Raw genomic sequence first — 12,461 nt, 5'->3', positions numbered from 1 at the left:
GACCCTCTCCAGCCGTCTGACGGCAGCAGCGGGAGCGCCCCGCGCCCCGCTCCTCCCCGCTCCCGCCCGGCCCAGCCTCTCCCGCGCGGTCGGTCCCTCCACCCGTGCCCGGTCCGAGGCGGTGCCGGCCCGGTCCGGCCCGGCCCGGGGCGGGTCCGCAGCGCGCGGCGCCGCCCCCGGCGGGCAGACGGGTGCGGCGGCGTCACGCGGCGGCGCCGCCCCCCGCTCCCGGCGGCCGCCCCCGCCCGCCGCCGCCGCCGCCGCGCACCCGCAGCAGCGCCCGCTCCGCTCCGCTCCGCTCCGTCGGCGAGCGGCAGAGGCAGCCCCGGCAGCCGCGCCTGCCCCGGCCCGGCCCGGCACCGCGCCCCAGCGCAGGTAAGGCGCGCCCGCAGCGCGGGCGCAGCGGCGCCGCGGAGGACCAGCCCCGCTCCGCCGCGGCGGAGCCGGTGGTGGCGGCGGCGGTGGCGGCGCGAGAGGCTGGTGGGTTTGCGTACGGCGTTGTGGAGAGGTGGATGGCGAGGAGAGGAGAGGAGATGGTGGAGCGGGGGTGTAAGTTAAAGGTTGGATGCGGTGATTTATTGCCCCTTGCCGAGGCGGGGGGAGGAGGGGAGAGCGGGGTCTGCGAGACTTGAGCGATAAAATCAATCTGCTGCATGTTCTCCCTGGCGTGAGCTGCCGTGGTGAAACGCGAAGCCGGGGCAGCGATGGGATATCGCAATATTATTGTTATTTATCGGCGGCGGTCTGAAAGAGACGAGGGGCTCGTGCGGGAAGTGCATTGATAATTTGGGACATTTTCTATTGTGTGCCAGAAGAAAGAGGGCACTCGGCTTCTTCGATATGTGTTTGAAACTGTTCAGGTTCCTGCTGATGGTGTGCATTTTTGAAGGGGTAGAAATTATATCATAAGCATATTAAAATAAAGACATCTGCAGGCTGGAAGGGGAGCAAAATCGATCATTTCAGCCGCTTTGGAAAGAATTTGATTCTAGAAATTACGTAGAAATGAAAGGAAAAGATTAATGATGCTGCTAAGTCTGCTTTTGAATTAGAGCGCTTCTCCCTTTGGCTGCAGCAAGGTTGTTTTTCAGATCCTTTTATTTCATCCGGTAATTTGTGAACTCTGGTCTTCCCCGCACCCAGAGACAATGCTCTGTATTTCATACAATAAGGATTCTGCCAAGGATTGTGCATGCCAACCGACCTGGCATTTATTAAGGATTTATTGACCTATGGGTGTCTCTCTCTCTCTCCTTTTCTAATTTGAAAAGGCTCAATCGGGGCACCTGTGACTAAATCATAATTTTTGAAGAACAAAAAATGGTTGTAAAGGGGTGGGGGAAGCATATGAATTCACTGGCTAGGCGCTGAATGCAATAGCTACATTTATATTGGTTTGTGCATATTTCTCCCTACATACGTGTGTGTTCATGGATACATTGCTGGGAGGGATGCCTGGTACTGAAGAGCCATTTGAGATAGAGACATAGATATGTGTTAATAAATTGTCCTCTTCCAAGAATGAAAGTGTACCTCTGCTTTGGAAATAACTAGACAAGACTGTGCTGTTTATTTGCAATGTGTGAATTATACCGGCAGTAATAAATAAGCAATTGTTTGTTGGGCTATTTTTTTCCTTGGGTCTTTCTTTTATAGGCGTTCCTCCATCTCTCTCTTTTTGTATTTCCTTTTTTTTTTTTTTTTTTTCCCTTTCTTCCTTCTTTTGCTTTTCTCTTCCCCTCTCCTGCCGCCGCCGCTGTTGCTGCTCTGTGTGTGTGTGTGTGAGGGGGCAGGCGGGCGCTGCAGCCAGCGGCGGGCAGCGGGCAGGGATGCTCGCGAGGTGGGATCCCCACGCGGCGGCTCTCCGCGGACACCTGTAGGGATCGCTCTGGCACGCACGGCGGCCGCGCACACACACACTCGCACGGCGTCCTTGTCACCCTCCTCCCCACCCCTGGTAGACACCACGGGCTGCTGGCACCCTCCCGCCCCTGCGCCCCGCGCACAGAGGCGCAAACCCCTTCCCTTCCATGGCCCCGCTCCTCCCGCAGCCGCCGCGCCCGCCCCGCGCACCTTGCGCTCCCCTCCCCGCCGCGCCTCCCGCATTCCCTCCCCACCGCCCCTTCCTCCGAGGGCCAGCCCAGCCTCCAGCAGCTGCCCGGTAACCCCCGTGAACACACACACACACACGCACACCCCGCGTCCCTTCCCCACGCTCCCCATCTCCACAAACCTCCCCCTTCCCCACTCGTCACCCCAGGCCACCCTCACACGCAGCCCCCTCCCGCCGTGTCATTGTCCCCGGGCACGGACGCCGTGTCTCACCGCCAGCCTGCACCCGGCTCCCCGCACCCCCACGCACCCCAAACCCGCTCCATCCCCACCTCCTTCCCCTCCGCCCCCCCTCCCCCGGGCCGTCCGCACGTCCCCTCCCGCCCTGGGCGCGCCCCGCGGGCTCCCGCGGAGCGCAGCCCCTGCGGCGCAGGGCAGCGGCGGGGCCGCTCCCGCTCGGGCGGGCGCGGGCAGCGGGCGCCGCCGCCCCGTCGGGCCGCGCGGGGCGGAGCTGTTCCGGGTGCTGAAGCAGGAGCGGCCGCTCGGCGCGGTGCCGCAAGCCAGCGGCGCCCCAGCCCGCGGCCGCCGGCCAGCCGGGGAAGGCCCTTCGGGGAGCGGGGTTGTGCGGGCTCCCGCCACGGGCCCTCCTGGGAGCTGCCGGAAAATCCCTCGGCTGTTAGCGGCGTTGCCAGAGGTGGCTCCTGCCGGGGGGCAGGGAGGGCGTGGAGGAAACCTGGAGTCTGCCTGCTGCCTGGCCTCTGCCCGCGAAGTTTGGGGGTTCTCCTCTCCTCCCTTTTGCTGCTCTTGCCCACCTCACGTGTGGCAAATAATAAAAACAATCGTGTTAACATTTAGAGGAATGAAATTAAATATAGAGAGAGTAGGAGGTGACTTAGCAGCTCTGAACGTGTCAGGTGCAGACAGCTGAGGTGTGTGCCTGTTTTTAAAACGTTTCTCCCTGACAGGGTCATCTCTGCCCCCTCTCCCCACTCACGCATGCACACGCACACACACACACACACACACACACACACACACACGCCCCAGCCCAGAAGAGAGCTTGGCAGCAGCTCTGGCCATGCTATTGTGTCTGCCCAAATGCTGCTGGCAAAGAAATGTAAGGGAGGGGAAGGGGAAGCAGTGAGTGAAGGAGGTGTTGGAGATCCTCTCCTCCATCAGGAGAGGTCTGCTAATACACAGCTTTCAGAAAAGATACAGCAGCTCGGGGAGAAAAACAGCCTCTCTGCTGAAACGTTTTAGATGTAGAGACCTCTTCAGAGGATAAGGGTGAACTGTGGAATATATATAATTTTGAAAACGGAGGAGTTATTCTCTCCTTGTTCTCTTAAATAAGGGCAGCTGAGTAAATAGACATAAAATACTGCAACCCATTTCAGAGGACTAGCACCTGGGATTAGCTGATCTGCATTGTGAATAATGTCAACATCAGAGCTGGCTTGAATTGGATTTTCCCTGCCACAGCAGAAAATATCAGCCCCAGAAGAAACCAGGTGGAAGAGAGAAAAAAAAAAGTGGTTTGAAATTTTCAAAAAGCCTTCTAAGAAACTATTGCAATTTTTCTCACCCCAGGAAAAATAAACCAGTAGTTGTGCTATGCATGGTGAAACTCATCAGTTCCTGCTGGAAGCTCAGGCCACTTTATTTTTTTGACCTGCATTAGAAACCACCAGAAATGGGCTTGGTAGCATTGTCTGTATGGCTAGGACCCTGTAGCTTTACAGGCAATATTTTCACAGATAAATTAAAATAAATTGCAGAATAAGCACCATCTCTTCTGCTTAACATTGCTCTTGTAATAATAAAATGTTCCACTGAAATATTTGAAAGTTTTGGAAAGGTAAGTAGTTTACCTTTAGATTGTGCCATAAAAATGCAATCTAGTATAAACATATATGTTAAGATTTGTGTTTAGCACTGCAGCCTATTACAATTTCTCAGTAACTCCAAATTTACAGCAGCATTTTCCTAATGTCCAACACCAGTCAAAATGAAAAAATAATCACAAACGTTCGCTGTTGATCAACTTTGTAATTCAACATGTTATTAGATGTCATTTCTTATTATTCTGTTTCAATTCCTTGCAGATTAGAAAAAAAAAACAGTAGAGGAAAATCACCCCCCTGGATCTTAGCCTTGGCCTTTTTCAAGCAAAGAGGAGAGGAGCTGCCAGGCTTTGCATGTCAAGTGGCCACTCAGCTGTTTGACAGCCTCTGGGTTTCAACCCCGTTGGGATTGAGGCAGCTCAAGCAACCACGAGCGATGAGTCCTGTCGTCTGCTGACATTGCTGTAGCACCATGGCAGACAGGCTGTGATATGACAAGACGATCCATCCTAGGGAGGCAGCGTTGGGATCCATAATTGGCTTCCTGGGAAAATACAGATGGTGGAGAGGATGTAAAAAGAGGCGCACATGTACCAGGATATTGCTACAGCCTTGCCGAGCTGGTGGATCCACTTGGAGGAGAGTTTTGCCACTGATCTTGGGTTTTTTCCCGGTTTGGTAATGTTGGCTTTGGGGAAAATTTCTGCTGACTCACCCACCCCTGGACACCTTTTGCGGAGTGTGGCCAGCCAGTAAAGAGATCCAACGGCGCCTTACCCCCACTGCAGGTCCCTTCTGGTGGCCCCTGGCACCATCTTGTGCCCAACCCCATCCCGTGGGGCAGCTGCAGCCCCCCGCCCCGGGGAGTCTCCCACAGTGACCCCCGCACCCGGGGCGGGGGTGAGCGTGCCCGAAGCTTCCAGCGCGGCCGGCGCCCGGCAAGATTTTACCCTGTCTGCCGCCGGGGCCCCGGTGCCGCCCCCCGCCAGCCCTGCCGCCCCGCTCGCCCGCCCCAGGCCGCGCAGGATGGGGGCGGTGCTGGTGCGGCGCGGGGGCTGCCTGCTGCTCTGGCTGGCCCTGCTGCTGGGCTGCTGGGCTGAGCTGGGCAGCGGGCTGGAGTTCCCGGGTGCGGAGGGCCAGTGGACCCGCTTCCCCAAGTGGAACGCCTGCTGCGAGAGTGAAATGAGCTTCAACATGAAGACACGTAGCTCCAGCGGGCTGGTGCTCTACTTCGATGACGAGGGTTTCTGTGACTTCCTGGAGCTCATCCTCACCCAGGGAGGGCGGCTACAGCTCAGCTTCTCCATCTTCTGTGCCGAGCCTGCCACGCTCCTCTCGGACACGGCGGTCAACGACAACCTCTGGCACGCTGTTGTCATCCGCCGCCACTTCAAGAACACAACGCTGATCATTGACCGAGCTGAGGCCAAGTGGGTGGAGGTGAAGTCCAAACGGCGGGACATGACTGTCTTCAGCGGGCTCTTCCTAGGAGGGCTCCCGCCAGAGCTGCGGTCGGCGACACTGAAGCTGACGCTCTCCTCCGTCAAGGACCGGGAGCCCTTCAAGGGCTGGATAACAGACGTGCGGGTGAACTACACGCAGACGTCGCCGGTGGAGAGCCAGGAGGTGCGGCTGGATGACGAGCAGAGCCGGCTGTGCGCCAGGGACGACGTCTGCCTCAACGGGGGCGTCTGCTCGGTGCTCAACGACCAGGCCGTCTGTGACTGCTCCCAAACGGGTTTCCGAGGGAAGGACTGCAGTGAAGGTAAGGGGCCATTTCAGCTCGCCCCATCACCCCTCCCCATCGCTCTGTGGAAGGGACGGGTCGGAGGCCAGGCCTGCATGAAGTTTCATCTGTATGAGTGGATCTTCCTCCCTCCCCTCCCTTCCCACCATGATCCCAGCTCCCGTCTTCTCCACCTTCTCCTCCCTGTCTTCCATGTGTCTCTGTGGCCAACCATGGTGCCATCACTCTTCTGTTCTCTGTGAGGCTGGGTGAGAGGAGGAAGAGGATGTTATCTGAGTATCTTCCGGAGAAAGGGTGGGATTTCGGGTTCTTCTGGGTAAAGGAGAAATGGGTGCTGGGTACCAGGTGTCACCCAGATGGCAGGGGGTGGCTGGAACCACGCTCAGTGGGAGCTGAGGGAGGGGATGTGCATGCTTATCAGAAGTCGCTGGTGGTAATTAATTTGGGGAGCAGGGAAAGTAATGCTGGGAGTAATTTAACTGGATTAAGTGCAAAGACAACCTGGGTTTGGTTTTGTAGGGTAGAGGAGACCCAGAGTCCACTTTCTATTTGCCTCTACTATGTCATTGAAATAAAATCAGTGATTTATTTGTGAATTCTTTAAATTGTTGCTGAGGAGGAAGGGGATTAAACGGAAGATTATGTTTTTACATGAATGTGAATGGTACTGCTTTGCAACATATTTAGCAAGTCACCATGCCAGTTAGACAGCGAGAACACAAAAGGGCAAGGGGGAGGTACATACTCCAAGACCACAAAATGACTGAGTAGTTTTACCAAGGAAGAGGAAACCTAGAAAAAACCAGCAGTTTCCTTAATCTCATCTACAAATAAATCACTGGGTAAAATATGATTCATATTCAGTGCCCATTGTTTTTGGCAAATGGAAAGAATGTGAACGTTTACTTTGCAAATGCATGCAGGACTCTTGTTTTTATTATTTTGTTAGTAAATGTACCATTGCTTGCAGCTCCTAAGGCATAGAAATGACGTATGTTGTGTACCTAGAGCAGGACGTGAAGGTGTATAAATGAAATAGGAGCAAATGTATCAAGGGAAAATCTGATTATCATGTCAAAATTGGAAAGCAAAGACCTAAGTTTAAAATGTAAAAGGTAAATATGAATAAGATATTATCAAGGCCAAGTTAAAATCTTCACTGAGTGGCTGCATGACATTTATGGCTGAATAATTTGCCGTTAGCATTTCTATCAGATTTCACTCATTATAAGAAAGAAAACATAATTTGTGACTGTGCTTTATTATGTAACACCTTCTATCCTTAGTGTCAATACTCAAAACGCTACAGTCATTCTGCATCCTGTTTACTTTATCAGCTGTTTATCTCTCATCTGCCGTTCGTAAAAAATTTAAACCCTATTAACACTTTAAATAATTTTTTAGGAGCAAATAATAGTTTCAGAAACTTAGTCATTTGTACTTTCAATTTCACCCATTCCCAGAAACCATGAAATGAAATATCTTTTATATTAGGTAAACCATCTCAATTTATTTAGTATTTGACTATCAATTTTTAATATATGATACATAATATATAGGTGTATGTACAATATTGAGTTGTCTTAGCATCTCTGAGTTAGGCCCTATTATAAGGAAAAAGAAAATTATGAGGTGTAGCTTTGTTAAAGCAATAATGGTAATTTAATACTATTATACATTTATATCCCCTTCACACTAAACCATAGTTTATTTATTTGAAGTTACTTTGCACATATAATACTTCTGTGAAAGAGTTCACATAATTGCATGTAATATCAGTCAGATAAATTATATCCTTTACATAATAATAGGTTCAGTGGCTATTTTTAAGGAACATCTTTATGTTTAGATCAAATATTAGTGAAATACATATCTATATTTAGTGGAAATTGTATGGAACTTGTAAGAAGATGACAACATTTAGTATCCCCCCCAAATTAAGATAAACTGCTGGCTTCATTTAAGTGCTGGTGGTTTCACGGTTGCCATCAGTGGGATTAAGATTCTCTTCACATGTCCCTTGACTACTGAGAAGCCTTATAAAATAATAGCAAGACTTATAATTTTAGCAGAAAGTATTCAGATTCTGATTTAATATAAAACAGGAGGCAACATTTGCCTTGACAGCGACATATGGAACTACATTGTGGTTTATACCTGTTAATTGAGAAAAGATAGCAACTGACACTCCATCAGTCAAATTTTGATGAAGGGATTGGAAGTTACTCATATCCCAGCAAAGATATTGAACTATTATAAATTATTTAATATTCTAAGAAACAGAAAAGGCAGAAGGATAAGTAGAGCCTTTATATCTGCCAAGAAAGAAACCTTGGCTTCTTCTCTTTAGTTTTTTGTAGCCAACATAGACATTAAGCTCTTGAACTTTGATCTTTTGTTCCCTGTATGTGTAAATTTCCCACAAGCCTTAGAAAAACATGGCCATTGCTAGAGGATCATCTCAGGCTACAATTATCTGAAGGGGCCTTTTGTTTTGATTTTTGTTTAAAAAAGGTTTTAGATATGAAAACCCCCCAACTTTCCATTTTTATCTGAAATTGTGAAATTGTAGCCATGTGTCTTAGTTGATACTTTTTCTTTAAAGGTGAAAAATGATCATTAAATTCTATTTTCCTTGATTTTTTTTTTTTTTGTCTTGGATTTGTTGGTCTATATCTGCAGTCTGGTAAAACACAGAGTTCCTCAATGTAATGAGGAGTGTAGGAATTAAAATCAACAACAACAAAGAAAACCTTTTCAAGATTTTCTACCCTGATTTGCATGTTTGGAATTAAGAAGAGACTTAGAGTTGAAGCTTCAAGTCTTAAGATGCCATTTTTAATACAAGTTCAGTTATTTTCAGGAGAAAATTTGTTGGTTTTTTTTCCCCCTGATTTTCATCTTTGAAAAACTTATTAATGATCCTTGAAGTATTTCTCTTTTTTCTTGTAAGAACGAAGTCCAACCAAGTTTTGGGTTGGGTTTTTTGTTTAGGTGTTGGTTTTGGTTGATTTTTTTTTTTTTTTTTTACTCGTAATATAAATTATTTCTGGTATGCTTAACTGGTTTTATACCTGTCTAAATCAGGAGTAGCTTCATTTATGTTTTCTGAACCACACCAGTACGAGAACAGTGCAAGCTAGGAAAGAACCATTCAGTCATTCCTTTTGTTCCAGTAGGATGTAAGTTCTCTTCAACGGAAGCACTGACATAAATCATAGGAAAAGGACTGGAATTTTGCTTAAGTGTCAAGGTTGTGCAGTCCATAGCAAAGAAAAATATGATCCCTAGCAGTTCTCTGGTTGATAGGCATATGGGTAAAAACAGTACAAGAGCCTTCTAAAAGGGAAAATAAAATATCTGCTTTGTACTGAAGAAGGCAAGGGTATATTATTCTACATAATAATAGTGACTCAGTAGAAGGAAAAATACACAAAATTATAATGAATTTTATTAGGAATAAGACTAGCTTTGAAATAAACTCTGATTGCCATATCATTTTTCTGATAAGTTTTTGACATACATTTCAATTTTCTATTCAGTGAAAATTCCAGTATTTCCTGAAATTACTCAAATTAGTAAGGCTTGTTTCTATGATAAGGAGAGGTTTTTATTAAAAAGACCAACTTTAAATTCAGATTTTTAGTGCATTAAATCAAAGTCCTATAAGGTAAGGAGAATACATTCATATCAGTGACCCTCCATATTCTTCTTGTAATTTTGCTCCTTAAGTTAAAATTTCAAAACAATAAAATCTATTTTGCCTGTTAAATGACTAAAATAGTGACCTTCTGACTTAAGATTAAAAAAAGGTATCATTTTCCTTATAGTTTTCCTTTCATCCTCATTTATGTAAAAAATAGCCTTGTACAGTATCCTGTCTGAGAAAGTAAGCAGGTATCTCTAAAAGAGGTAGTAAGATACATGAGATGCATTGAGCTGGGGGAAGTTTCTCACTGATGCTAACTTCTTGTCACTCCATGCCCTTCTGCTTTGCTATATCTCTAATGGCTTGAAAAAGTTGCAGATAGGATCCTTTATTTTTTAAAAATATAGCTTCCCTACTTACGTCAATATTAGCATCTATACAGACAATTAATTCCTCAGTGAATTCAAACTGTTCCTGTTTATAACATGATGTATTTCAGCTGTTCCACTGAGTTTCTGCTTTGTGAGAAAAATGAGGACTGTTCAGGCAGTGGTTCACTGTAAGAGATACTCTTTCTTTGTCAGATATTCAGAAGTTGATGCCAGCTACAGTTTGAACTGTGAAAGTGATTTTTGAGGGACTCAGTTCCAGATGTCTCAGTCTAGCCAGCATTTAGATTTGTTTGTTTAGGTTTGGAATATACTACATCAGTCTTTGTTGTATTTCCTTTTGCATATTAGCTTTTTTTAAAAGCCATCCAATATTTATATCTCTTTGAATTTTTTGATATTTTAATCCATTTTGTTCTCTTTATGCCTTGAATGAAACATTTGAACTTCTTTTGGCATTAATTATCTATTGCGAGTTGAATGTGTGAGCGAAATGTTGTTGAACTCATTGCCTATAGTCAGTCTTAACAGAGTAGTCACCATCTCTCATCTCTCTTGAATCCTAGCTAAATGTACTTTGGACCAGTGAATACTGTGAACAAAACTTGCCTCTTTGATTTACACTTCAGAATCTTTATCTACATGACCTGTATTTCTTCTGCATGCTGAATTTCTTGTCTGTGCCAGTGGCCACTGGGGTGATGTTGGTTAAGAAGGAGGGCTAGAAAAGCACCAGAGACTGTACTGAGGTGATACTGTATATGTACAAATTATGTCAATAATTTAACAATCATTATTTCACTGTATTTAATATTTTTAAATGGTGACTCTGTTGTCTGAGTAGGATCTTGAGGGCAGATAGTCAAGTAATCAAAAAGTCGTTCATCACTGTGTTACATCTGTTACATTCGCATTTAGTCAGTTTAAAGCACGATTTGGCATCATTTTCCTAATGAAATTTGATCTAGTATTTTGTTTGCCAGGATTCAGCTTTATAGAATATTGATTTCAATATCCACCTCATGTAAAATCGCAGAAATTTAAATAGTTTCACTGGTAATTAGGAGTTGGCAGTCTGTTTTATATTATCTTCTAAAGAGATTTCTTGTCAAATATTACTAATCCTTTCAAAATTATGATCCTGAAATACTTATAGCCTAGATCTTGGTACTCCAGGTAAATAATACTTTAAATAGTGAGGTTGTTGTTACACTTTGGACCTAGCTGAGGTGCTGGGTCCTTGTTAAATTGAAGTATATATTGTGAATTACAGACAGCTAATATGCTAGAAGAATTTATATCTAGCACCATAGGACCTTGTATCAGATTGATCACATTCAGAATTTCAAAATAATATATATTAAAATAGTCTATGTTTTGATGTAATTGCACTTCAAGGCTTGCAGGCATTTTGGACCAATTGTACTTGATCTTTTGTCTCAGCTGAAGGCTGACTCCCTGGGAGTCTTTTAACAGTAGATGCTAGCCATGAATTTGTGGGATTTTACCCCATCATCATTACTGACCTGATGGACAGGAATGGTGAAACAGGCTGGCAATTAAAAAGGAGTTCCTGATAGAAATAGCTTTATGTAGAGGCTAACATTAACATATGCAGCTTGGAGTGTTTCATGCTTATTTTAATAAACATATTAAATTTTATTGGTAACTTAAAAGAGAAAGCTTCACCCCTCTGTCTTGGTGAATTTAATATGATGTTTTATTTACCTAAAAGAAAGCTTTTAGAAAACATGAAACCATACCAGTTTGTGGAAAAATGTCTGTTTGTTCCAGTTTGTTGTGCTGTAGTTGAAACTTGTGTACCTTCGTAAAAACATGGTTTTCCAGAGTAGTGAAGGGCATTCTGAGGTGTTGAATATTTTTGTGAACCTGAGGACTAAATTGTAGAGACCAAATATACTTATTACAGGGAATGACTGGTTAGGGTGTTACAGATATACCTTTAATTGTGTTGTTATATATAGAATTGACCAACAAAGTCAGGGTAAATAATGCTTTCCTGCCTTTATTTAGTTCTACACTGCGCTGGGATCATAATTTAATCTTTTACTGAAGATGTGCACTTTCTTGAATGGCAGTTTCTCCTTCTGTACTGTTGTGATGGTATCTGAGTGTATCACAAACACTTCACCAGCCTGGATTATACTGTGTATGCAGAACTCAATTTTTCAGCTCAGGTGCTCTTCTGCCAGGCTATAAAGTGGTTGTAAGTAGTGAATGCATGCAAATGGGCAGCTATTCTCCTGGATCTTGGAGTAGAATCAGTAGGATCAATGAGTTCTTCAATGAACTAAATATCTGCTGTAACTGATGAAGTAATGAAGCAAGAAAACCCACACGATTTTGATAGGACATTGCTTTCTCAGTGACCCTGGCCAGTTCACACACTTATTCAGTTTGCCTTCTAATCTCTGAAGTTAAACTACTCCATGCAGGAGCTTTTGGTAGGATCTTTACCTTGGTCATCAGATACTGGAAAGATCAGAATTTCTATTAGGGAGGGGAAGTCAAGACCTGAAGCTCCCTTTACTATTGTGCAACCACGTTAGTCTACAGAACTGATAATTGTTGGTTGGCTTTGAAGTTGCAGACCTTCGTACTGCCTATCCATAGCTGAGTGTTCAGAATAGTGTGTTTTTTCTTGTGTTTTTGCCTGCCACTGTCTGCCCTTATTCTGACTAGGCACTGGAAATGATGTAGCTTTTCACCTGCCAGCCACTTCTCTTTAGACAATTCAACTCTTCTCATGGTCACAACAG

General features: G+C 45.6%; 1 protein-coding gene across 1 annotated transcript; it reads left to right on the top strand.

Moving 5' to 3' along the window:
* Positions 1–4,217: 4,217 nt before the first annotated feature.
* On the top strand, positions 4,218–5,885 carry LOC134547636 (neurexin-1-like). The gene has a single exon (XM_063391783.1). The coding sequence runs from the start codon at positions 4,923–4,925 to the stop codon at positions 5,883–5,885; it is 963 nt and encodes a 320-aa protein (XP_063247853.1). The 5' UTR covers positions 4,218–4,922.
* Positions 5,886–12,461: the final 6,576 nt, after the last annotated feature.

The sequence above is a fragment of the Prinia subflava genome, chromosome 2, assembly GCF_021018805.1.
Source record: "Prinia subflava isolate CZ2003 ecotype Zambia chromosome 2, Cam_Psub_1.2, whole genome shotgun sequence".
Classification (NCBI taxonomy): Eukaryota; Metazoa; Chordata; class Aves; order Passeriformes; family Cisticolidae; genus Prinia; species Prinia subflava.
The sequence above is the reverse complement of the archived record's forward strand: the minus strand, read 5'-3'. Positions and strand labels throughout refer to the sequence as shown.

What these genes read in the sequence shown, in the direction of transcription:
- LOC134547636 (XM_063391783.1), top strand. Translation starts at nt 4,923, where the DNA reads ATGGGGGCGGTGCTGGTGCGGCGCGGGGGCTGCCTGCTGCTCTGGCTG.